This window comes from Ranitomeya variabilis, chromosome 4, assembly GCF_051348905.1.
Source record: "Ranitomeya variabilis isolate aRanVar5 chromosome 4, aRanVar5.hap1, whole genome shotgun sequence".
NCBI classification, from domain to species: domain Eukaryota; kingdom Metazoa; phylum Chordata; class Amphibia; order Anura; family Dendrobatidae; genus Ranitomeya; species Ranitomeya variabilis.
Window position 1 is genome coordinate 305,307,432 of NC_135235.1, and position 27,585 is coordinate 305,335,016.

The window sequence follows — 27,585 nt, forward strand, 5'->3', positions numbered from 1 at the left end:
TGAATCCTACTAAAATGGGATCCCGTGGCCTAAGATCTACAGATCTGGCAGAAAATATTAAGTCTCCTGAAAATATTGTCACCAGTTGTGCTCAATTTGGTAGAGTTGAATGTGGTTATCAATTTAGGCAACGGGAAAGGATCCGAAACATTGTGTCTCCAACTAATTTTCTGTGATCCCAAGTATGGTCCATTGTTAGCATATGATAAAATAAACTAGAGTTTTTGGAGGAGTTAGGGGGAGATGTGGTTGAGGTCTGAGGAGTTTTTGACAGCTTGTAAATCATTGAGTTGAACAGTCAACATTCTGTGTATCATTCTAAAATTTACAGGAAAGTGACGACCACATTGATATCCCCAGGAAATGAGATACTTAAAAGATTGTCTGCTACTTATAATTGTAAAATGTGCTGATGATGTAGATAGTTTTATCGGAATCTCACACTGCTGCAGAATTCACTTCTGCCGTGCCCATGTAGGAAGGCGCAAAGATGAAAACTTATAAATACTGGGCTTAATTATGAAATGTTAGCAGAACTTATGAAGAGTTTCACTTGAGAAACCACCAAAAATGATCTGATATTGGCACCCAAAATGTATTTCAAGCAACTCTTTAACTTTATAGTTTGATCTATTAGTCACCAAGTTTAGCATCTACGTAACATAGACTTTATTTATAGGTAGCTCAAATTCTTCCATGTCAACCTTCCCCTCAACCATGGCTTTATGGAGTTTGCTTGGTGCACCAGGGCACAGTCATAGAGAATAGAAAAGGGCCTTCCCAAAACTGTTCTCACAAAGAGCATTATATACATAGGGTTAAAAAAAAAATTCACCTGTCCTGCCGCCGCAGCCCTCAAACAGAATCCTTCACAGTCTCTCCGACGCCACACACGTTTGGCTCTCCCATCAACTAAACAATGTGCCAGGGCTTGTGCCTCTGACCTCACGATGTGTATCCCCCGCGGTGCTGACTAGGCCTTGGGCATTGAGCGAAGATGCTGAGAGAGCCAAAGAAGACGCTATATACACACGTGGTCAAAATTTTTGGTACCCCTCGTTTAATGACAGAAAAACCCACAGTAGTCACAGAAATAACTTGAATCTGACAAAAGTAATAATAAATAAAAGATCTATGAAAATGAACAAATGAAAGTCAGACATTTCTTTTCAACCATGCTTCCACAGAATTTAAAAAATAATAAGACTCATGAAATTGGCCTGGACAGAAATTATGGTACCCCTGAAATTAATGTGACAAAAGGCACATGTTAAATCACGGTGTGTCCACTAACTAGCATCACAGGTGTCTACAATCTTGGAATCAATGAGTAGGTCTGTATATAGGGCTACAGATACTCACTGTGCTGTTTGGTGTCATGGTGTGTATCACACTCAACATGAAACCGGAGGAAGAGAAGGAAAGAGTTGTCTCAGGAGATTAAAAAGAAAATTATAGACAAACATGTTAAAGGTAAAAGTTATAAGACCATCTCCAAGCAGCTTGATGTTCCTGTGACTACAGTTGCACATATTATTCAGAAATTTAAGATCCATGGGACTGTAGCCAACCTCCTTGGACATGGCCGCAGGAGGAAAATTGATGACAAATGAAAGTGAAAATCATAAAAAAGCCAGACTGGAATTTGCCAAACTACATGCTGACAAGCCAGAAAGCTTCTGGGAGAATGTCCTATGGACAGATGAGACAAAAATTGAACTTTTTGGCAAGGCACATCAGCTCTATGTTCACAGATGAAAAAATGAAGCATATCAAGAAAAGAACACTGTCCCTACTGTGAAACATGGAGGAGGCTCTGTTATGTTCTGGGGCTGCTTTGCTGCATCTGGCACAGGGTGTCTAGAATCTGTGCAGGGTACAATGAAATCTCAAGACTATCAAGGGATTCTAGAGAGAAATGTGCTGCCCAGTGTCAGAAAGCTTGGTCTCAGTCGCATGTCATGGGTCTTGCAAAAGGATAATGACCACAGCTAAAAACACCCAAGAATGTCTAAGAGGAAAACATTGGACTATTCTGAAGTGGCCTTCTATGAGCCCTGACCTAAATCCTATTAAGCATCTTTGGAAAGAGCTGAAACATTCTGTATGGAAAAGGCAACCTTCAAACACGAGAGAACTGGAGCAGTTTGCTCTTGAGGAGTTGGCCAAAATGCCTGTCGAGAGGAACAGAAGTCTCATTGACAGTTACAAGAATCGTTTGATTGCAGTGATTGCCTCAAAGGGTTGTGCAACAAAATATTAAATTAAGAGTACCATCATTTCTGTCCAGGCCTATTTCATGAGCTTTATTTTTTTTTTAATTATGTGGAAGTATGGTTGAAAAGTAATGTCTGACTTTCATCTATTAATTTTCATAGATCTTTTATTTATTATTACTTTTGTCAGATTCAAGTTATTTCTGTGACCATTTTTGAGCATTTGTGTATTATATATAATATGTATACCGTACCAATAAAAAATACCGATCACTCCATAAAAAAGTCCTCAAAAGACTATATTCATGGAATATTTAAAAACGTATAACTTTTGAAGGGCAATGATTGAAAACGGAAAAAAAGGCCATAGGCCATAAAAGAAGAAACTGGCTGTGGTGTCAAGGAGTTAACAAGACATTATCTCGCCTATGGCTTTATCAGGGGAGGTCTGTGAGAGGAGACCCACCACTGAACACCACAACAAAGAGTTTGAAGCAATATGGGGAAATATTGAGGCCCACTTCCTGCTGGGTAAAGACTCTCTGGAGTTTGCTGATCAAGCTGTGACAGTGCGACATAGAATACACCCTGCACTGCATTTCCTAAACTACCACCATAATGTTAATCAGCTTATTCCTGAGTTAAGACAGAGTCCTTTATGTGCCATGTAATTGGTACTATTTTTCTATTATCATCCATTCCAAAACCTCTCTAAAAGGTTGTCTTTCTATGACACTACTCTATGCATGTGTGAAGGAAAGTTAGAATTTTAGTTATTTTCTTCCGCAGTGCTGTATAAAGAATAGAGAATAATAGTAAATTCTTATAATTAAAAGGCATCGTGGGTTATAAGTGCAAAAAACATTGAGACGGTATAATAGGGTAATCTTATCTCATAAAGCGATAGCATACAGTAAAAACATGCCATCACATCATGTTCCTGAAAATGAAGGGGCTGCATCACAGATTCAGTGCTGTGGTTCCTGTGTGGGGGTGCAGTGGTACTCGTGCAGTTGTGCTGCGAATCTGCGTCAATGTGCGCAGCTGAGGAACCGCTGTACAGCGAAAGAAGCTGGAGGGGTTGCAGCAGTTAATTAGCAGCACAGCTCCTTAATTTTCAGGATCATGGGGGTCCTAGAGGTCGAACCTCCACCAATCATGCAGATATGGTGCCGAGATGCGTTTTTCATCTCTAACTACTGAAAACTGCTGTTTGGTGGGGTATAGGTTGTAGGACCCCCACTGTTCTAATATTGATGACCTATTCCACGGATCAATGATTAATTTCAAAGTGGTGGACAATACTCTGAAAATTCTTATGCACATTAGAGAGCTAAACATCAACACCCTGGTGCAAATACATCCGATGTAAAGAAGAGATCCATAAAAGATAAAATATATATTTTATTTCAATATACCGTAGTTAAAACCTCAGTAACATAGACAAAATTAAAAAAGCAGAGTGTCTCAACTAAGGGAGACGCTGCCAGACCACAATTTATCACCTAAAAGGTAAATGATCATATCCTTAACGGTCCATATTAGGCTAACTAATAATTATACCGTGGTGATAAAAATATATACAGCTCTAACAAAAATTAAGAGACCACTGTAAAATGTTCAGTTTGTCTGATTTTTCTCTTTATAGGTATATTTTTGAGTAAAATGTAAATTGTTTTTTTTTATTCTATAAACTTCTGACAACATGTCTCCGAAGTTCCAAGCAATAAATATTGTATTTATTTTCTGAAAATGAGAAATGGGCAAAATATCAAAAAAAGCATTGCTTGCAGACCTCAAATAATGCAAAAAAAAAACCAAGTTCATAATTATTTTAGAAACAACAATACTAATGTTTTAACTCAGGAAGAGTTCAGAAATCAATATTTTGTGGAATAACCATGATTTTTAATCACAGCTTTCATGCGTCTTGGCATGCTTTCCACCAGTCTTTCACAATGCTTTTGGGTGACCTTATGTCACTCCTGGTACAAAAAATTAATCAGTTCTTCTTTGTTTGATGGCTTCCATCATCCTCTTGATTACATTCCTGAGGTTTTCAATGGGGTTCAGGTCTGGAGATTGGGCTGGCCATGACAGGGATTTGATGTGGTGGTCCTTCATCCACACCTTGATTGACCTAGCTGTGTGGCATGGTGCATTGTCCTGCTGGAATAAACAGTCCTCAGAGTTGGGGAACATTTCCTGAGCAGAAGGAATCAGCTGCTATTCCAGGATAACTTTGTATGCGGCTTGATTCATACGTCCTTCGCAAAGAACAACCTGTCCAATTCCAGCCTTGCTGAAGCATCCCCAGATCATCACCGATCCTCCACCAAATTTCACAGTGTGTGTAAGACACTGTGGCTTGTACACCTCTCCAGGTCTCCGTCTAACCATTAGACGACCAGGTGTTGGGCAAAGCTGAAAATTAGACTCATCAGAAGATTACCTTACTCCAGTCCTCTATGGTCCAATCCTTATGGTCTTTGGCAAACTTCAGCCTGGCTCTCCTTTGCTTCTCATTGATGAAAGGCTTTTTCTAGCTTTACATGACTTGAGTCCTGCCTCTAGAAACCTGTTACAAACTGTTCTTGCCATGCACTTCACCCCAGCTGCCATTCACCATTCCTTTTGTAGGTCACTTGATGTCATCCTGCTGTTACTGAGTGACATTCAAATAAGATGAAGGTCGTTTTTGCCCTCTGCCAGTCTGTAGCTTCGTTGTCCCTAATGTCTGCTGCTTGACCTATAATGTAATGAACTGCCGTCTTAGAAATTTTAAGGATGGAGGCAACATGACGCTCACTGTGTCCCTGTTATGACCCCAATGGCGAGGGTCTCAGAGGAACGTGGAAGTCTGCAGAATACAAAAATCCAGCTCATAGGGCAGTGGTAGCTGGGTTGACCATATATCTACTCCTAACGCCAACACTAGAAGTAGCCGGGGATCATTCCTACGTTGATTCTAGATGACACGCTCCAGCCGGAGAATCTAGCTACCCCTAGTAGAGGAAAACAAAAGACCTTTCTTGCCTCCAGAGAAGGGGACCCCAAAGCTGGATAGAAGCCCCCCACAAATAATAACGGTGAGGTAAGAGGAAATGACAAACACAGAAATGAACCAGGTTTAGCACAGAGAGGCCCGCTTACTGATAGCAGAATAAAGAAAGGTAACTTATATGGTCAACAAAAACCCTATCAAAATCCACACTGGAAATTCAAGAACCCCCGAACCGTCTAACGGTCCGGGGGGAGAACACCAGCCCCCTAGAGCTTCCAGCAAAGGTCAGGATATATATTTGGAACAAGCTGGACAAAAATACAAAACCAAAACAAAATAGCAAAAAGCAAAAAGCGGACTTAGCTGATATAACTGGAACCAGGATCAGTAGACAAGAGCACAGCAGACTAGCTCTGATAACTACGTTGCCAGGCATTGAACTGAAGGTCCAGGGAGCTTAAATAGCAACACCCTTAACTAACGACCCAGGTGCGGATAAAAGGAATGACAGAAAAACCAGAGTCAAAAAACTAGTAACCACTAGAGGGAGCAAAAAGTAAATTCACAACAGTACCCCCCCCTTAGTGAGGGGTCACCGAACCCTCACCACGACCACCAGGGCGATCAGGATGAGCGGCATGAAAGGCACGAACTAAATCGGCCGCATGAACATCAGAGGCGACCACCCAGGAATTATCCTCCTGACCATAGCCCTTCCACTTGACCAGGTACTGAAGCCTCCGCCTGGAGAGGCGAGAATCCAAGATCTTCTCCACCACGTACTCCAACTCGCCCTCAACCAACACCGGAGCAGGAGGCTCAGCAGAAGGAACTATAGGCACAATGTACCGCCGCAACAAGGACCTATGAAATACATTGTGAATAGCAAACGACACAGGAAGATCCAGACGAAAAGATACAGGATTAAGGATTTCCAATATCTTGTAAGGCCCAATAAAACAAGGTTCAAATTTGGGAGAGGAGACCTTCATAGGAACAAAGCGGGAAGAAAGCCATACCAAATCCCCAACGCGTAGTCGGGGACCCACACCGCGGCGGTTGGCAAAGCGCTGAGCCCTCTCCTGTGACAACTTCAAGTTGTCCACCACATGATTCCAGATCCGCTGCAACCTATCCACCACAGAATCCACCCCAGGACAGTCAGAAGGCTCCACATGACCCGAAGAAAAGCGAGGATGGAAACCAGAGTTGCAGAAAAAAGGCGAAACCAAGGTGGCGGAACTAGCCCGATTATTAAGGGCAAACTCAGCCAACGGCAAGAATGTCACCCAATCGTCCTGATCAGCAGAGACAAAACACCTCAAATAAGCCTCCAAAGTCTGATTGGTTCGCTCCGTCTGTCCATTAGTCTGAGGATGGAAAGCAGACGAAAACGACAAATCAATGCCCATCCTACTACAAAAGGATCGCCAGAATCTGGAAACGAACTGGGATCCTCTGTCTGACACAATATTCTCAGGGATGCCGTGCAAACGAACCACGTTCTGGAAAAACACAGGAACCAGATCGGAAGAGGAAGGCAGCTTAGGCAAAGGAACCAAATGGACCGTCTTTGAGAAGCGATCACATATCACCCAGATAACGGACATGCCCTGGGATAGCGGAAGATCAGAAATGAAATCCATGGAGATATGTGTCCAAGGTCTCTTCGGGACAGGCAAGGGCAAGAGCAAACCGCTGGCACGAGAACAGCAAGGCTTAGCTCGAGCACAAGTCCCACAGGACTGCACAAATGACCGCACATCCCTTGACAAGGAAGGCCACCAAAAGGACCTGGCCACCAGATCTCTGGTGCCAAAAATTCCCGGGTGACCTGCCAACACCGAGGAATGAACCTCGGAAATGACTCTGCTGGTCCACTTATCCGGGACAAACAGTCTGTCAGGTGGACAAGACTCAGGCCTATCAGCCTGAAATCTCTGCAACACACGTCGCAGATCCGGAGAAATAGCTGACAAGATAACTCCATCTTTAAGAATACCAACAGGATCAGCGACTCCAGGAGCATCAGGCACAAAGCTCCTAGAAAGAGCATCGGCCTTCACATTCTTTGAACCTGGTAAATACGAGACAACAAAATCAAAGCGGGAGAAAAACAATGACCAGCGGGCCTGTCTCGGATTAAGGCGTTTAGCAGACTCGAGATACATCAGATTTTTGTGATCAGTCAAGACCACCACACGATGCTTAGCACCCTCGAGCCAATGACGCCACTCCTCAAATGCCCATTTCATGGCCAACAACTCCCGATTGCCCACATCATAATTTCGCTCGGCAGGCGAAAACTTCCTAGAGAAAAAGGCACAAGGTTTCATAACAGAGCAACCAGGGCCTCTCTGCGACAAAACGGCCCCTGCTCCAATCTCTGAAGCATCCACCTCAACCTGAAAGGGAAGTGAGACATCGGGCTGGCACAAAACAGGCGCCGAAGTAAACCGGCGTTTCAACTCCTGGAAAGCCTCCACGGCAGCAGGAGCCCAGTTAGCTACATCGGAGCCCTTCTTGGTCATATCCGTCAAAGGTTTCACAATGCTAGAAAAATTAGCGATAAAACGACGGTAGAAGTTAGCGAAACCCAAGAACTTCTGTAGACTCTTAACTGACGAGGGCTGAGTCCAATCAAGAATAGCTCGGACCTTGACTGGGTCCATCTCCACAGCAGAAGGGGAAAAAATGAACCCCAAAAAGGGAACCTTCTGTACACCAAAGAGACACTTTGAGCCCTTGACAAACAAAGAATTTTCACGCAAAATTTTAAAGACCAACCTGACCTGCTCCACATGCGAATCCCAATTATCAGAAAAAAACAAAATATCATCCAGATAAACAATCAAAAATTTATCCAGATACTTCCGGAAAATGTCATGCATAAAGGACTGAAAAACTGAAGGCGCATTGGAGAGCCCAAAAGGCATCACCAAGTACTCAAAATGACCTTCGGGCGTATTGAATGCGGTTTTCCATTCATCACCTTGCTTAATGCGCACAAGGTTGTACGCACCACGAAGATCTATCTTGGTGAACCACTTGGCACCTTTAATCCGGGCAAACAAGTCAGACAACAGCGGTAAAGGATACTGAAATTTGACAGTGATCTTATTTAAAAGCCGATAATCAATACAAGGTCTCAAAGATCCGTCCTTTTTTGCCACAAAAAAGAATCCCGCACCAAGAGGGGAAGAAGACGGACGAATATGTCCTTTCTCTAGAGACTCCTTGATATATGAACGCATAGCGGTATGTTCAGGTACCGACAGATTAAACAGTCTTCCCTTAGGAAATTTACTGCCTGGGATCAAATCTATAGCACAGTCACAGTCCCTATGAGGAGGCAGTGCACTGGACTCAGACTCACTGAAGACATCCTGATAATCAGACAAATACTCCGGAACTTCCGAAGGCGTAGAAGAAGCAATAGACACAGGCAGGGAATCCCCATGAATACCACGACAGCCCCAACTTGAGACTGACATAGCCTTCCAGTCAAGGACTGGATTATGGGTCTGTAACCATGGCAGCCCTAAAACAACCAAATCATGCATTTTATGTAGAACGAGAAAACGTATCACCTCGCGGTGTTCAGGAGTCATGCACATGATAACCTGTGTCCAATACTGCGGTTTATTTGCTGCCAATGGCGTAGCATCAATACCCCTAAGAGGAATAGGATTTTCTAATGGTTCAAGAGTAAAACCACAGTGCTTAGCAAATGACAGATCCATAAGACTCAGGGCAGCACCTGAATCTACAAACGCCATGACAGGAAAAGACGACAGTGAGCAAATCAAAGTTACAGACAGAATAAATTTAGGTTGCAAATTACCAACGGTGACAGGACTAACAACCTTAGCTATACGTTTAGAGCATGCTGAGATAATATGTGTAGAATCACCACAGTAGTAGCACAAGCCATTCCGGCGTCTATGAATTTTCCGCTCATTTCTAGTCAGGATTCTATCACATTGCATTAAATCAGGTGTCTGTTCAGACAACACCATGAGGGAATTTGCGATTTTTCTATCACATTGCACCGAATTAGGTGTCTGTTCAGAAAACACCATGAGGGAATTTGCGGTTTTGCGCTCCCGCAACCGCCGGTCAATTTGAATAGCCAGTGCCATAGTATCATTCAGACCTGTGGGAATGGGAAAACCCACCATAACATTCTTAATGGCTTCAGAAAGGCCATTTCTAAAATTAGCGGCCAGTGCACACTCGTTCCAATGTGTCAGCACGGACCATTTCCGAAATTTTTGGCAGTACACTTCAGCCTCGTCCTGCCCCTGAGACATAGCCAGCAAGGCCTTTTCTGCCTGAATCTCAAGATTGGGTTCCTCATAAAGTAAACCGAGCGCCAGAAAAAACGCATTAATATCAGCCAATGCCGGATCTCCTGGCGCCAGCGAAAAAGCCCAATCCTGAGGGTCGCCCCGTAAGAACGAAATAACAATTTTTACTTGCTGAGCAGAGTCTCCAGATGAACAGGGTCTCAGGGACAAAAACAATTTACAATTATTCACAAAATTCCTAAACTTAAACCTGTCTCCGGAAAACAGTTCAGGAATCGGTATTTTAGGTTCTGACCTAGGATTACTGATAACATAGTCTTGTATGCCCTGCACACGAGTAGCCAGCTGGTCCACACTTGTAATCAAGGTCTGGACATTCATGTCTGCAGCAAGCATAGCCACTCTGAGGTAAAGGGGAAGAAGAAAAAAAAAAAAAAAAAAAAAACTCAGAATCTTCTTTCTTATAATCCCTCTTCTGCAATGCATTAAACATTTAATACTGGCCTGGCAAACTGTTATGACCCCAATGGCGAGGGTCTCAGAGGAACGTGGAAGTCTGCAGAATACAAAAATCCAGCTCATAGGGCAGTGGTAGCTGGGTTGACCATATATCTACTCCTAACGCCAACACTAGAAGTAGCCGGGGATCATTCCTACGTTGATTCTAGATGACACGCTCCAGCCGGAGAATCTAGCTACCCCTAGTAGAGGAAAACAAAAGACCTTTCTTGCCTCCAGAGAAGGGGACCCCAAAGCTGGATAGAAGCCCCCCACAAATAATAACGGTGAGGTAAGAGGAAATGACAAACACAGAAATGAACCAGGTTTAGCACAGAGAGGCCCGCTTACTGATAGCAGAATAAAGAAAGGTAACTTATATGGTCAACAAAAACCCTATCAAAATCCACACTGGAAATTCAAGAACCCCCGAACCGTCTAACGGTCCGGGGGGAGAACACCAGCCCCCTAGAGCTTCCAGCAAAGGTCAGGATATATATTTGGAACAAGCTGGACAAAAATACAAAACCAAAACAAAATAGCAAAAAGCAAAAAGCGGACTTAGCTGATATAACTGGAACCAGGATCAGTAGACAAGAGCACAGCAGACTAGCTCTGATAACTACGTTGCCAGGCATTGAACTGAAGGTCCAGGGAGCTTAAATAGCAACACCCTTAACTAACGACCCAGGTGCGGATAAAAGGAATGACAGAAAAACCAGAGTCAAAAAACTAGTAACCACTAGAGGGAGCAAAAAGTAAATTCACAACAGTCCCTCTGCTAGTAAAGCCAGAAGTGAGCCCTTCTTTTCCTCACTCAAGACTTCTCTTTTCAACTCCTTTGACATGGTTCAAAGTTATTTTTTAATTTCTATTACTTTTGGGATATTCCTAGCACTTGTTTTGCCATCCAGCTTGTCCTATTGCAAGAGGATTGTGAACACCACAGCAGTGTTTTTTCTACTTTCCTTTGTTAAATAAGATTTGGTTCAGGTGATCACCTAATCAGAAGCACATTAAGTAGAATGAGGTGTACTCTGGTTGGAATTCAACTGACACTGGAATGGACTGGCTGTCAGACATGTAGAGAAGCTGATTTTTATAAAACTGTGCCGTGGTCTCTTAATATTTGCCAGAGCTGTATGTATCCTCTTAATATAGAAAAAATGGGGTTATAATGGAATAATGGCCCTGTTCTAAATAGGCGTACAAAACATGGATATTCATCCAATGTAAAATACACTGTGCTACTACAATGATTATCCTATAATATCTATCACAAAATACAAAATGATAAATAATAATGTAAGTGAGCTCAGTCATAAATAGCTCTATAGCATAGGCACTACAGTCACACCAGTGTGCAAAGATATATCCGCAATGACCATCACCGCATATCAGGCCTAGAAAAGTACATAAAGCCCAGTATGATGGTTATCTATCCAAAATAAAGTGCACTGTGCAGATGAAGGATTGCTATATAACTGTACCCCATGAGGAATTAGATGAAGAAAGAAAGGTGGCAGGAACTCTATTTATATCACAAAATGTATAAATGCCACATTCCAAACCATGTGGAGGGATACATACAAAGTGACCATTAGTACATTTGAAAGATGAGATATAAGGTGCCCAATTCACCTGAAAGACTCGACGTGACGTGACGTGACGTCTTCTCACCTCGACGCGCGTTTCGCGCGACGCCCCCAGAAGAAGTCAGCGTCGAAACTGTATATATGAATTATATACAGAATGCTCCTAAGCCCCCCCTAGTGGTAGCTAGAAGCGGGTAGGCTGTGGATGTGCAATGTCTGGTCACTGCCATCATACAGTTGATGGCGCTGTGCTGCGCTGCAATTGAGCAATTCCGGCCAGCTGATCAAGAGGGGTGTCGGGCTTCTGACCCACATTGATCAGATCAGATAGGCTGGGGTCCCACTAATAAATCAAATCCTATGCGATATGCTAATGACATTCAGCTCCAGCCATATCTCCTCTGCTGATGGCGTCGGCGGGAATCGTATTGCACTCAGGTGATATTTGAGTGCAGTGCGATGTTTCACAGACTTAGGCCGGCGTCACACTCAGCGTAGGGAAATACGGTCTGTATTTTACATGTGTAATACGCAGAAATGATCCCAAAACAGTGATCCGTATGTCATCCGAAGGCAGGGTGTGGCAGCGTATTTTACGCTTGTGAACCTCCGTATGTAATCCGTATGGCATCCGTAATGCGTTTTTTTTTCACGCAACCTTACAAAATGGACATTTAACGGTTTTGAGGCCTGAAAATAATTTAAATCAACAGCATAATCCTATTTAAGGCCTCTACAACAGGTGGAACCCTCCCATATGGCCATTTTGTTGCTGTGCTTGTGTAGGTGTTTTGGTGGTAGTTGGGCAAGATGTGTGACCTCCTGCAATTCACACCAACTCAGCGGGTGTTATTTAATTGGGTCTTGTCACGCCGCTTTGGCCAGCCATACCCTGTGATAGGAGGAGAAGGAGAATGTGGGTGCATCCACTTTTGCGGCAACGCCTCACTAAAGGCCATTTTCACAGGCTATATTCAGCTCTGCGGACACATCCGGACAAATTCTTCCAGTACTGTCGCATGACAATACCCACATTTGATATATTGTTGGAGACAGTACGTCCAGGAATCACATATCAGGATACCAGGATGTGGAAATGCATATCTGCAGAGGAGCGTCTTCTCCTTACCTTACGGTATGTATTCACCGTCCTCACATACTGTACATACCATTTTATTTAAATTATGTCATTAAATTTGTAAGAAAGCATATCTAAATATGTAGTAAATGTTAAATGTTAGTATCCAGTGTAAATTTATGAAGGTACACTGGTCTCCTGCCTTTTGGTTTCCTCATAATACTTTTGTCTACTAGGGTTTTAGAAAAGCATTGTTACTTAGCTTTTTTTTTTTTTTTTGGGGGGGGGGCTTTCAGATTCCTGTCAACTGGATTATCTTATGCGGGACTACATCTTGAATTTCTCATAGGGCGGTCCACTATTTTAAGCATTGTGCGGAATACATGTGTGCAAATATGGGACAAACTACATGAACTTGTGATGCCGGAGCCCAAAATGGAAGATTGGCTGAAAATAGCCCGTGATTTTTCTGACTGTTGTCAATTTCCGCACTGTATTGGAGCCCTGGATGGGAAACATATCAGGGTGCGTAAGCCGCAGAACTCAGGCTACCAATTCTATAATTATAAGCAGTTTTTCTCTGTAGTTCTGTTGGCTGTAGTTTACAGTAACTACAGGTTTATAATTGTAGATATTGGGGCCTATGGGTGAACTGGAGACTCTAGAGTCTTCAATGCATCCTTTATGGGTCAGCGGCTACGTGAAAACCTCCCACCACCACGACAACTCCCAGGCTCCAATGCTGAAGCAGTGCCATATGTTCTTGTGGCAGATGAGGCCTTCCAATTGAGCAGGAATGTCATGAGGCTTTATCCCCGGCGCAACCTGGACAACTGGCGGCGGGTGTTTAATGTCAGACTTTCATGGGCACAGCGACTGGTGGAGTGCGCCTTTGGCATTATGGCATCCAAATGGCATGTTCTCCAGTCTGCCATTCAGCTGAGTGAGCAAAATGTAAATGAAGTAATTAAAGCGTGTGTTGTTCTGCACAACTTCACAAGAATTCATGAGTGTTCCTCAGCTGACTGTGTTGAAGGCAATTTGGATAATGTGGGTAGGCCTACAACACAAGTCCTTCCTCCGCGGCATCCCCTTTCTGGCTTAAAAGTTAGGGATATTTTTACAAATTATTTTGTTTCTCCTCATGGCTCATGGAGCTACTCCCTGGCAAGATAATGCTGTTTCTTTGTCTTTGTTGTAATGTGTATATATATATATATATATATATATATATATATATATATATATATATATATATATATATATATATATATATACATATATATGTGTATATTCATATATCCATATTTTTTTGGTAATAATGCATAAATTACTTTAATTAGTTAACTATGTGTGTCTCTTTGATTTATTTACCTGATTTTTATCGACCGAGTAATTGAGTATGATGTTGTAATGATTGCTCCAACAACATAAAATTTACTTTTGAATATATTTTTTTACTTATATCAAAAGCCTTTTTTTTTCAATACACCATATTCATATCATATGGTTTTATCTCAAAATGTAAACATCAAAAAAACATTTGGTAACAAAAACATACCAAAGTGCTATCACAGCAGAATGAAAATAAAATATTTTAGACACAAAAATATAAAAAGAAGCCTCATAAACCAATTTGCATTACAGAAAGTTGGTGGAGGTGATGGAGGAAGCTCAGGGTCCTGGTCAGGTGGCCTTTGCTGGGCCAATTGTACATCATCCTGTGTGTTGGATGTTTGACCATGCTCAAAATGATGCCCTTGATCATATTGGGCAGTTGGGTATTGGCTCGAATAAGAGTTTTGACTATGGCCCTCATGATGTTGGAAATAAGGCCTTGCCCCATAACCCCCACCAATATGGCCATGTCGTCCAAACCCAGGTTGGGACCAGCCTCCAGCACTGGGTCTGGACAAGTGGCCATATTGGGAAAGTTGATGGTATCATGGCATATGGTAATGTGCGGGCCTTGGTGGGTTTTGGGTGGGAAGGGGTAGAGGTGTAGGCACACGTGGAGGGGGTGCTTCAAATACTTGTTGACCATGCACCTGTTGAGATGATGGAAGGCGCAGGACATTACGTGGTGACAGCTGCCACCTCTCAATGAACTCAAACAATTCATAAGGTTCATTTGGTGTGGTACATGCATCAATAAGTATTTGAAAACACCCTCTCACACGTAGCCTCACCTCACGGGGTATGGGACGGAGGTACCGGGCCAGGCTCCTCGCATAGGCCTCCTCACCATCATCCTGTGCAGCCCTGGCCAAATAATTAAGGACCCCAATGTCCACATTCCTGCTAGATTCTTGCAGCTCTCTCCTTCTGCGGCCACGGTGGGAAATGACAGCAGGCTGTGGGGATGTCTCCAGTGGAACAGTAGGGCTGCTACTGTTTCCTTGTTCTTCTTGGCTTACAGGATGTGGTCCTGCTGTGGGTGGTGGAGCAGCTTCTTCGCCAGTTGTTGCTGGATCTTGAGGTGCAACTGAAGTTGATGCAGGAGGGATGTCACTAGAAGGATGTGAAGATGGGCCAACCACCTCTTCTCCTTCCCCAACCGGATCTATCAGGGCCTCCGAATCTGAGCCGGTCTCCCTCTCAGTGAGGTTGGACTGTGTTCTGTTAGTAAAGTTTATGATTATTTTTATAAAATTTACCATTTTACCTTTATTAAACATATGTGTTATGTTTTATGATGTTTTTACTTACGGTCTCAGATCCATACTGGGGTCCAAAAAGGAAAATTGGTCATAGTATATATATATATATTTTTTTTTGGAAGGCGCTGCTGACCCACTCCTGGCCCGCTGCTGTCTTTCTCGTCTATATTGGTCGCGTATGCTGCACCATCGTCTCATAACATCTTCCACTGCAATGAAAGAGCAAAAAATAATGTATAAGGCCATTGTGCACAGTGGTACCACAATGTGACGGTGATATAGCAGATTTTAATGTGGCCTAGTAACCTGCATTTTTCATAAAATATCATCAACATAAATATTGTAACCTCCAACAGCACAATATGATATAATGTAAAATACATAGATTTTCCGGCCATAAGGACAGGGTCGTCTCCCCTCTGTAGCAGTATGTCAGTGTAAATTTTGAAAATGTAAACGACATCTAAACAAATATGAACGTAACCCCTTTCTCATGTCCAGCACCATGTTATTAATGGTGCTATATAAATAAATGAGATTAATCTTAATTTAAAGAACATTAGGACCAAATTCATGTTGGTAATGCAGTTTGCAATATTATTCAGAGTGTGAGAAACACGAGTGTACTTACTTATCTGCCTCTGGACCTCACGTGGCCGCTGCTCATATTCCGGGAAAAGGATCCCACATACGCTCCTCCACAGGGCCGGCTCCAGGTTTTCATGGGCCCTGGGCAAAAGAGTCCTGGTGGGCCCCTTTAACACATACCACAATTCATAATGCACGGATACGGCAGAGAAATATAGGTATAGTACAATGCAAAAGATTTCACTTACTTCTTACATTACATGAGTGATATCTATTGTGCATTCTATATTAGCTTAGAAACCAGACAGTATAGTCCTCTATACAGAATAATGAGCCCCATATATTGCTCCAAACAGAATAATGAGCCCCATATACTGCCCCATACAGTATAATGGCCCCATATAGTGCTCCATACAGTATAATTGGCACCACATAGTCCTCTATACAGAATAATGAGCCCCATGTATTGCTCCAAACAGAATAATGAGCCCAATATTGTGCTCCATACAGAATAATGAGCCTCATATAATGCTCCATACAGTATAATGGGCACCACAGAGTGCTCCATACAGAATGAGCCGCATATATTGCTCCATACGGAATTGACCCCATATAATGCTCCATACAGTATAGTGAGCCACATATAATTCTCCATACAGTATATGATGGGCCCCATCTATTGCTCCATATATAATGGGATATGAGTCCCATTATATATGGAGCAATAGATGGGGCCCATCATATACTGTATGGAGAATTATATGTGGCTCACTATACTCACTCCATACAGTATATGATCGGCCCCATACAGTATACTGAGTCCCATATATTGCTCCATACAGAATGGGCCCCATATGATGCTCCATACAGAATGGGCCCATATAATACTCCTTACAGAATGGGTCCCATATAATGCTCCAAAAATAATTGGCCCCATAAGATGCTTCATATATTATTGGCCCCATATACTGCTCCATATTAAATTGGCTCCATATTAATTTGGCCTCATATAATGCTCCCTATAGAATTGGCTTCATAAGATGCTCCCTATATTATTGGCCCCATAAGATACTCCATATAGAATTAGCCCCATATATTGCTCCAAATATAAAAAAAAAATAATAATGAAATATTCACCTGTGGTTGCTTGACGCTGCTCTGCTCTGGACTCCTCAGCGTTGGCGTCTTCCTGCTCTGTGCTGCGACTGCTCGGGCAGAGCGCGCGCACTGGTGACGTCATCGCGCCCTCTGACCTGAACGTCACAGTCACAGGATGGAAGACGCTGCAGCTCTGGAACCGGGAGAGGTAAGTATCGCAAGTGCCGGGGCCCGGAGCAGGCGGGGGGTCCACTCGCGGGGGCCAGCACTATAGCGCCAGTGTCCCCAACGGCAAGTGGGCCCCCTGCCTGTTCAGGGCCCCGGCATTTGCCCGGGTGCTGACGCCGGCCCTTCTCCTCCATGCCGTCTCTTTTCTGGCCCGGTTGGAGTAATGGGCATCTCTCTGATCCCAAATTTCTGGCCTCTCTTGCACCAGGACCAGCAGCATTTCCACATTTCTAATATTGGCCATGATGCTGAAGACTCCGTGCGGCAGACTTCTGGGATGTCTGTGTGGCTTTTTCAGCTAATTTGCATGTCTAAGCTTCCTGATTGAGGGCTTGGCACATTTCCTGTCATTCACCTGCTGTACTCTTGCGTATTTTACGCAAGTCACACGCATGGTCCGTGTGTAATCCGTATTTTTCTCGCCCCTATAGACTTTCATTGGCGTATTTTTTGCGCAATAAGCTGACAAACGCACAATGCTGTGATTTTGTACGGCCGTAAAATAAGGATGCATAATATATGCCAGATAGAAGCTGCACCATAGAGAATCATTGGTCCGTGTGCAATGCGTAGTTTTTGCGCCTCTCATACGTCCGTAAAACTCTCTAGTGTGACACCGGCCTTAGACTTACATAGGTGGGTGTGATCCGATTACAGCATGCTGCGATTTTTTTCCTATCCGAACACGATCTGATCAAAACAGAAAAAAAAACAACACAATGGAGAACGAAACACCAGGATTAAATTGGTGCGAAGTCAATACGATTTTTAATCAAATTGCATTCGTAATATTTAATGGCAAGTGGGAGCGAGTCTTTATTGATAACTACCCTGAGGATGGGTCATCAATGTAAGATGTCCCGGACAACCCCTTTAACGTCACAGATCGGCAATCTGATTAGACACAGATGGACCTGTCTACACCAAAATATACCTTGTCTTTTTAACTGCAATGTTTAGGGGAAAATGTAAATGTTTATGTACAGTCATAACCTGCAGAGTGTCCCAATGCTGAGGTCACAGTTTTATGCGATAGAAACCACAACTGGGTTAACGTAAATGTCAATAATTACACTAAACCGAATACTTATGTCATCATAGAGGCCGGACTTTTTTCTAGTTTTTGCTTTTTACAGAAGACTAGAATGTAATGGGTAAATTAAAGCAGATCGCCTTTAGAAGCCTATGACATATCCACAGGGGAGGTAGAGGTCCCATATCAGGGATGTCCACTAGGGATGAGCGAACGTGCTCGGATAAGGTGTTATCTGAGCATGCTCGGGTCCAAACAGTGTCTTCGGTGTGCTCGAATAATATCTTCCAAGTCCCCGCAGCTGCATGTCTCACGGCTGAGAGATTGCCTAACAAACAAGACATCCCTGCATGTGTTGCGGCCAGGCAGGTATGGACTGGGGTTGAAATTCAGCCCTGGCATTTGAAATCACACAGGCCCATGTTGTCCCCATCCCCATGAACTAGATGGGATATATTACTAATATTACCCTGAATGGAGGAAAGGAAGATTTACTACAAGACCAATATTTCTAATGATACCCGTGGCCTGCTGGGGTAAGTGACGGAGTCAGCGACTTTGTGCCCCGTCAAAACTCTTAACAGTATGGATGTCTTTAGAACACCGATTCTGTTAGCAATGTAGCAGACATGGCGGCCCATGACCAGACAGGCCCTTCTGGCATTTGCCAGAATTGCCAGATGACCAGTCCGGCCATGGTTGCGGCTGTCGAACAGACGGGAGACATGCAGCCGTGGGGACTCGAACGTATGTATCGAGCACACAGAAGACACTCTATTAGCACCCGAGCATGTGTGTATGGACGGCTTTGTCGTCTTTATAGAGCAGAAATCATCTGACCACCTTGTATATATCCCCATGGTGGCATAATTTATCTGCAGTGATAAAAGTCACTTTAAGGCCGGCGTCACACTGGCGTATTGCATCCGATGTGATGCGAGATCATCGGATGCGATATGCTAATGACACTCGGCTCCTGCTCGCAGCAGAGCAGGAGCCGAGTGTCATGCGTCTGTGCTCCGATTCTCTCGCACAGGGAGGATCGGAGCACAGCTGCAGAGGAGGCGGAGAAATGAATTTCTCCATCTCCTCCATTGCTGGGGTCCGCTTATAATGCACATCACTCAGATGATATCCGAGTGGTGTGCGCTGTCTCACTCGCACCCATAGGCTTATATGGGTGCGAGTGAGCCGAGAGTTTTCCTCGGTCCGAGACAATCGCAGCATGCTGCGATTGTCTCGGACCGAGGAAAAAGGCCGACAAAAAGTCGGCTTGTGGGAGCTGCCCCATAGCTGAACATTGGTCCGAGTGCAATGCGATTTTTTATCGCATTGCACTCGGCCGTTTAAAACGCCAGTGTGACGCCGGCCTAAAGGCGGTGGTCAGGATTAGAAAAACACATCGGTCCATGGGTTGTGTCTAATATCACAGCTCTACTCAACTAAGTTAACCCAAAATGCAGTACCACAACCAACCCATTGACCGGTGTGGTGCTGTTACTTAGAGGAAAGCAGATGTTTGTTTTTTTTTAATCTTGCACAACCCTCTTAGTAAATGCACAAAATTATCCTTTCTTCTGGCATCAATGAGATCCAGCATTCTGAATTTTTAGATGATGATAAAACATATGTAAAATGTACTTGTAGTGGTATAAAACCCCTTATAAAGAAGGCACAAAAGCTAAACATTAACACTTTTGAATAAGATTCTCTGTTGTTAGGATCTCTGCTTGCTGCCCGTGAGCAGTAACAGCACCCGAGCACTGTAGTCCTAGTGCCCTAGAGTTCCTACCAATCTACAGACGTAGACTTTGCCATAATATAATTATTTCCTATTACTGTCACTTGCCATAAAGATGTAATTTTTTAAATCTCATGTAAATGCCGCTGTTCTCCTGAATCCGGCATTGTTTTTCTTTTGTTCCTGCGCCTCTCCGTTCCTGAGATATGGACTCTTCTTCCATGTATATAAATCTAGTCTTGTTAGCCAAATGGGCGTGGTCCTCATCTTTTATTTGTTTTGCTAAAAAGACTCAATTTATGTACAGGGAAGAAGGGGCCATATCTCAGGAACAGAGAGGCGCAGAAACAAAAGGAAAACAATGCCGGATTCAGGAGAACAGCGGCATTTACATGATATTAAAAAAATGACATATTTATGGCAAGTGACAGATCACCTTTAAGATATATATGCAATAGGAAAGAAATCATTATATGTATTCTGATCTATTCTGCATTGAAATGTAGCTGGAATAATCTGGGTCATCTCTGAAGATCAGTGGTTTCTTAATCTGTGGTTCTTCAGCTGTTGAATAACTACAATTCTCAGCATGCCCTGACAGCCTTTGCATTACATTCTGATGCAGTTTTTCGCAAGAACAAATTCTACAACACATGACATAATAAAAGTCAAACCAATATCATAGAACATTTCACAGGTAGAGATGGTTGCTCCAGACTGGAAAGGAAAAAATGTAAAATACTTAAAGGGGTTGTCCACAACTTGGGACATGTTTTTCTTTTACTTGAGGCTACAAAAAAAACCTAAAAAAATTTTGCAGTTGGCTTTCATTAAAACTTTTACGGTGATAAATGAGCACAGAAAAGACAGATAAAAGCGTTACAAACTGCCCATCAGAGTGTCCTAGTGAGCTGACTGACGGATCCTCAGTTAACTCATTCTGCATCAAGTGATACACGGTACAATAAAGATGCTATAGAAGGCGAGGGGGGTAACAATTTTAACGAAAACCAATTGCAAACAACAACAAACACAGGAAAAGCGCAATAAAAACTTAACTTCTTTTCTGCCAACAGAGCAGGTTTTGCAGAAAAAGGCCGCAAAAAAGCAAAGTGTGAACATAGCCTTAATGCCGTCAGTGGTGAGATGTCTAAAGAGCGAGTAAAAGTCGTGACTTACCCATCCCAGTAGCAAAACGCACCAAAAACCTTTCATTTTGCGTTTTTTTAATAAATTACCAAGTGCGTCAAGAAGGTCTCAAAGCTCCAGAGTCCGGAGGCATATAACGCGATGCATCATCCCCGGCAGAAGTTACTACAGTGACAGAGAACACTTCAGGCAATGTAAGGTTTTTCCCTCTTCTGCATTTTGCCCGCCGCCGTCCCCGGGCCCCACCTCCCCGTCTTCTTGTCATTAGGTAGCCCACACAAAGGGGAAATTGCGTTAAGACTTTGCTTTGTAAGTGTAACCACATGAATGTAGGGTTCTGAAAACTTGCTCCTTGTTATAAGTGACAATCTTTGTAAAAAAAAAAAAAGTTAAAGAATTTACGTGAAGACAGTGAATGATGGGGGAGGAAGGGGTGATGTCAGCTCTCGGTGTACGGCATACGACCACACCGGTATTGCTGACCAAGGACGTGATGTAGAAACACTAGAGCCAATTAATATCCAATGACATGAGACATTTCCCCTCCTCCATCCATTAGACTCGGGTGGAAGAGGGTGACCCCTACTATGTTCAGTCCGACCTTCAGCCCCTCTCAGCCTGGGATATCCCCAACAGTGCGAAAACAAATCAAGAGCGTGAAAGCACTGTAATGTTATTGTATTTTATACTGTTAAACCCTCAGCAGATGTCCACTCATAATAATAGATCCAAAGAGTAAGGGCTCATTCAGACGTCCATTTTTCCCCCACTTTTCCCGGATAGAACACTTACCGGATATATTCTATGGGGCCGTTCACACATCTGTGTTATTTTCCGGACCGATTGGTGTGCAAAACAAGAAAAAGAGGGAGACGTCCATTTTTTTTATCTGAATCATAGATCAAAATCTAAGGGTCCATGAAAATTATCATCAATGTGTGATCTGTGGGGTGTGACACCCGGCACCGCCCCAACAATCAGCTGTTCCGAGTCGGCGGCGGCCAGAAAAGCTCAGTTACGGAGCTCCACAGCACAGCTCGGTCAATGGAATAGTGGCCATAGACGGGTACTGCACATCCATCCACTACTGATTTGAATAGGTGGCGGATGTGCAGTACCCGGACACGGCCACTAGACAGTCATTGGCGCTGTGCAGCTCCGTAACTGAGCAGTTCTGACCGCCGACATCGAGAACAGCTGATTGACAGGGGTACCGGGTGTCACACCCCTACTGAGTCACTGCGGTGGTATGGCATCGCACCCCCACCGATCAGACAACGATGACCTATCCAATAGGCCATGATCGTTAACGGGGCAACCCCTTCAACAGAAGATTTGGATTTATTTTATTTTTGAAAGGATATGAGAAAATCATTGATGAAACATTGAAGATAAAAACAAACACAGTGAATACTGATCCAAAACACTGATGAAAATCCCTTCTTTTAAACATAGATGTTGCCCATGTTAAGAGCAGATATCACACGGTCCACACAGGCAATCCCTGCATGTATTCAGGCTGTCTAGCAGCCGCAAATCATGCAGCTGCGGGGACTCAAACATAATCTTCAAAAACACCCAAGATACTCGGAGAACACCCGAGCGTGCTCAGAAAACCCGAGTACCGAGTACACTCGCTCATCACTACTTCTGACTTGTATCGATACGGTGCAATTCCTGACATGAGAAACTGCATTTGTCCTTGTACAGTTTTGTAAATGTTAATGTGTAACAACGGATATACGGATGACACATGGATGGAGAATGGATGAAGATCATCATTTTCTTTCTATGGCAATTCACTGCCCCTAGTAACAGGTTCATGTTGTCCCTAGCAGCCTACTGCCTATGACCACTGCTGCCACTTCACCACACTTTCTGTAATTGGACTTGACACTTCCTGAACTTGGCACTAACTCTCAGTTCCCCCTCCTTAATCTGGTCCAGCCCTTATAGTTAACCCTGTCTAGGTTACACTGCAGCCCCAGGGGGGTTTACCTTTTACATTACTATAAAATACATTGAACCACTTGGGGTGTCAGAGAGAACATCATCTCCACCACTCCTTCAGTAGCTCCATAAAACTAACAACGCATGTAACCCAATATCAGTAACATCCTGAATGACCCCATTACAATAACAGTCATAGTGCCTCCATAACAATAACAACTGACGAATATCCCATCGTCAATAACATCCTGATTGCCAAAATCACTTTGACAGGGACAGAGCACTCCCTTAACCATAAGACCCACAGTGCCTCCTTAACAATGACATGACATCTGTAGTATCCCAATAACATCTTCAGTGCCTGAGTAACCGACAGCCACAGTGCCCCCCATAACAAGAACATATGGAGCATATGAATAACATCTTGAGTGTAGGAGTAACTGTGATGGACACATTTCCCCCAGAGTAGTGTCATCCTGAAACCCCCAGTGTCTCCAAAACATTAACACCAGGCGTGTCCCAATAACATCCTGAATGCCTGAGTAACCATAGTAGTGTCATCCTGATACGCATAGAGCCTCCATAACAATAAAACCAGGTGTATCCCAATACCAGTAACGCAATGAGTGCCCATATATCCAGGACAGCCACATTACCCCCTATAAAAGTAACATCTCAAGTATCCCAGTTGTATCAACATTGTTCCTGTCTGCCCCCATAACAATGACACCACAGCACCTATAATAGTGGGTATCCCCACAGCAGTCACATCCAGAAAAACACGGCGGAAACGCTTAAAAAACGCAACGTGGGCACTTAGCCTTAGTGTCCACATAACAGTGCCATCCATTGTACATATGACCTTTATTATGTATACATGATTTTTTTTTTTTTTTAATGAAGCCACAAGTCCGTCATAACATTTACAAACATTTTATTACATTTACAATTTTATTTCCAAATTATTAGGAAAAACTCTTATATATTTTTTTTTTACAAAAAAATTATACCAATTTAAAGAAGTAATATATATTTAATAAATAAAAGTTAAGAAGCCGGGGTACGTGGTGTAAAAACTTATGGATGGGGGTTACATTACAATGCACTAATATATGGAACCTAGGTATTATAAACTGTATCGCCTACAGGGCGGCCATCTTCAAAATTTGCTCCAAACTTTAGAAAATATCTTAAACGGCTTGTCGGAGAAAAGGGACAGTCTTGTCTATCGGTTGTTTCTGGTACTGAGCTCTATTCAAATAACTGGGTCCAAGCTGCAATACCGGGGACAACCTGCAGACAAGGGTGGCGCTGTTTCTAACAAAAGAATAGCTCAGGGAAACCAACATTATAAGTTGCACTCTTGTTTTTCCACTATTGTCATTGAGCAAATATAATGGCCGCCAATACAGTTTAAAGGCTACTGGTGCACGTTAGGAAATGAGATTATTTAGGAACGTGTGTCGGTATAAGAAATTTATGACATGAGCACATGTTATTATGTTATCTTGCTAGACTAATAAAATAATAGAATATGTACAGGTTACTGGTTTCTAAAAATTACTGGATACTGAAACTAGAAATTATCTTACAAATAAAGTGCCCTTTAGGAGTTAAATAACAAAAAAATTAAAATTAAAGGAACAAATATTTTCAAGGAAAAATAACTTAAACATTGGCAAGCACCATGTCTGGGTAGGATAATACTGTCACTGTACATCTTCTCCAACGCCGTCCAAAATCTATCGAACAAGACTTTTCCCCTCCTTATGGGGCGGAGGGGTTCACTTACTTAAACACTAGCCATGCATCCTTTAAACTGAGTGACAGGATGAAGTCGTCCTGGTTCTAGAGGCTGTATGTCAGCGACACAAGCGATCTGCAAGTCGTAAGACGGTCGTATCTATTTATGAATCGGACTCGGGGGTCCAACTTTGGTCACATACGGAAGCTTTCAAGGGAACCCGTTTCTCAGTGTATATTCAGGCGGAGGTCTCCTAATAATACACATCCTATTACACCATGGGGATCGATTTGTGATGTCACCTGGTGTGACTGATGATGTCATCGCTCCTTTGTTTTGGATCATAAAGAACGATATACCATAAATTTACAGGGTTGTGACTTATTTAAAAGGATGTCCAGTGTGGTTGGATTGTCTTGTCTTCTGGTCGAACAGAACCACTCCAGGAGACTGTTGTGTTTGGGTCAAATCTTAATTAAAAGAGTTGCTCCAGTAATTTTAGGTCAGCATTATTAGATCTGCACAGGTCTGGTATCCGACACCCCTACCGATCAGTACCACTGGCGCCAAATGTTAGCAGTTGCGGAGCTGAACAGATCAACCTTTGTCAACTGTGTAGTGTCTGCTGCTGGGTACTGCAGATCGGCCACTATTCATATAAACAGGAGTGGATCTATAGTTCTCAACAGCGGCTGCTACATAATTAACGGAGCTGTATTGTAAGGTACTGCTAACATCCAACCACCGCCGTCACTGAGAACAGCTAATTGGTGGGTGAGCCTTGTGTCGGACCCCTACTGATCTGATATTGATGACTTACCCTAAAGGCAGGTGCAGACGACCATATGTTCTCCATCCGAGAAAATCAGTTCGATTATGTGAATCACACTATGATCAGAGTGTGATCCGATGTTTTTCGGAGGTGGAGAAAAAAAAAAAAAAGGTTTCTCCATCTTCTCCATTCCAAGATCAGACCGCACTTCAGTTTCATCCAAGTGCCGTCCAATGTTTTCCACAGACCCATAGACATGAATGGAAAGCGTCATCCGATTATCGTAGGTAAATCGTGCATGCACTTATTTCTTTTTTGCTCGGACCACTTGGTCTGATGAGAAAAATCAGACGTGAACAGCCTCATTGAATAACATTGGTTCGAGTGCAAGCCGATGTTTTGACGGATCGCACTCGGTAGCGAATCTACGGTTTGTCTGCACCGGCCTTAGAATAAGTCATCAACATAAAAGTAGTGGAGCAGCCCTTTGATTGGACCAATGCACAATACTCTCGCCTGGCATGGTCTGGTTGAGATGACAACTGTATCACCCAACGTCACCCCAGACCAGAACATCAGACCTGAGGTGCACCCTTTAGGTAAACTTTAGAAACTAAACATGCCCTTTAGCCAAACAGTTGTTCAACCTACAGCCATATCCATTTTACATTCCCAGCCCCAGAGTGCCCACTAAACGTCCTGGCAGTGCCCTCTTTTATGAAACTTGCATAAGCTAAGCCCATGTGTGATCCGTTTTGAGGAACAATTCTGCAAAAAATACAGTTGGGGGATATTGTACAAATAATTTTCCCGACCCCTTGGCTGAGCATGCATGTTGAAGAAAGAGTACTATGCTGTCCCCAAATATCCAACATGTCTGATGCCAAAAAATTACACACCCAATTCTTCTTTCCCCCAACATTTGACATCAACAGAAAGATGGGACAACCCAGTTGATCCAAATCTAATGTGTATGGGCACGTAAAGCATAACGATATGCCCATTGTAATTAATGTCACCCAGTGCCAAATGGGGGTAGAATTAGAGGAACCCACTACATTTAGTGAGAAGATAAAAAGTAAGAAATGGTCTGACAATGGGATAAGGATTGTCAAAACTAGGCCAACCCTTTAAATAGTCACAGTACCCAATGTTTCCAGACGAGGAGAAGAAACAATTGGCAGATATAGCCAATGCCGCCATTTTGCTTTGTACTGATTTTCTTATACGAGTCAATGAGACTTGTGACCCTACTATAAATTTTAAGGATATTACATCATCCCTTCGATCACTTTGACGGACATGTAGCTTAGTAAACATTCCATAGACATTAATTCAAGCTGTGCTAATGGACAAATAGATCTGATGCTTCCAAGCGGAAGAGGTGAATACGTAAAACGTTAAAGCAAGAGTCCGGTGTATGCATAATGAAGTCCCATGAAGACGAGGAAGACACCTGTGCTCATATAACATGTGGGATCCATCAGCGAGGCACATGTCCGATGATAGCCTGCTGCTTTCTGCCACAGACTTGAAGTTCGTATTAGTAGTTCTTTATTGCTCAAAGTGCAAACAGGACGCATTTCAGAGTCTCGAGGAAGGTGGGGGGAAGGAGATTTCCTGCAAACGTCTGTCCACGAATCCAGATTCTCCCTACCATCCAGACCTAGACGTGGACCCCTGGACTCCGCCACATTGACATCCATAAATGTGGTATAGAGAAGGCAAGCCGCTCACAATAGGTCACACATTTGTCAATGTCTGCTGTCAACCCATTTCCTTTTCTATATATTACACCTCCCTGAAAAGACAAGATATGAATAGAGATTAGTATAAAGCATAGACATTTATTATTATCTATCACTGAAGGAAGCGCCCAGACTCATCCGCCATCCACATTACCAATAAAGCATCTCAAGGA

The 27,585-nt window shown here is 43.1% G+C and overlaps 2 protein-coding genes across 5 annotated transcripts in view; both read right to left on the bottom strand.

Moving 5' to 3' along the window:
• TNFRSF25 (TNF receptor superfamily member 25) overlaps positions 1–21,370 on the bottom strand; it is a 111,663-nt gene extending 90,293 nt beyond the window's left edge. Inside the window, exon 1 of one of the 2 annotated variants that reach the window (XM_077257493.1) lies at positions 21,229–21,370. In XM_077257493.1, the coding sequence (XP_077113608.1) occupies positions 21,229–21,264 (36 nt within the window). In that variant the 5' untranslated portion in view covers positions 21,265–21,370. The remainder of the gene's footprint in view (positions 1–21,228) is intronic. The other variant, XM_077257494.1, reaches the window with a different exon arrangement.
• A 2,695-nt stretch (positions 21,371–24,065) lies between these two features.
• Positions 24,066–27,585, bottom strand: part of PLEKHG5 (pleckstrin homology and RhoGEF domain containing G5) — a 264,891-nt gene continuing 261,371 nt past the window's right edge. For all 3 annotated transcript variants that reach the window (XM_077250373.1, XM_077250374.1, XM_077250375.1), the window contains one exon: positions 24,066–27,465. In XM_077250373.1, coding sequence (XP_077106488.1) covers positions 27,456–27,465 — 10 coding nt within the window. In that variant the 3' untranslated portion in view covers positions 24,066–27,455. The remainder of the gene's footprint in view (positions 27,466–27,585) is intronic.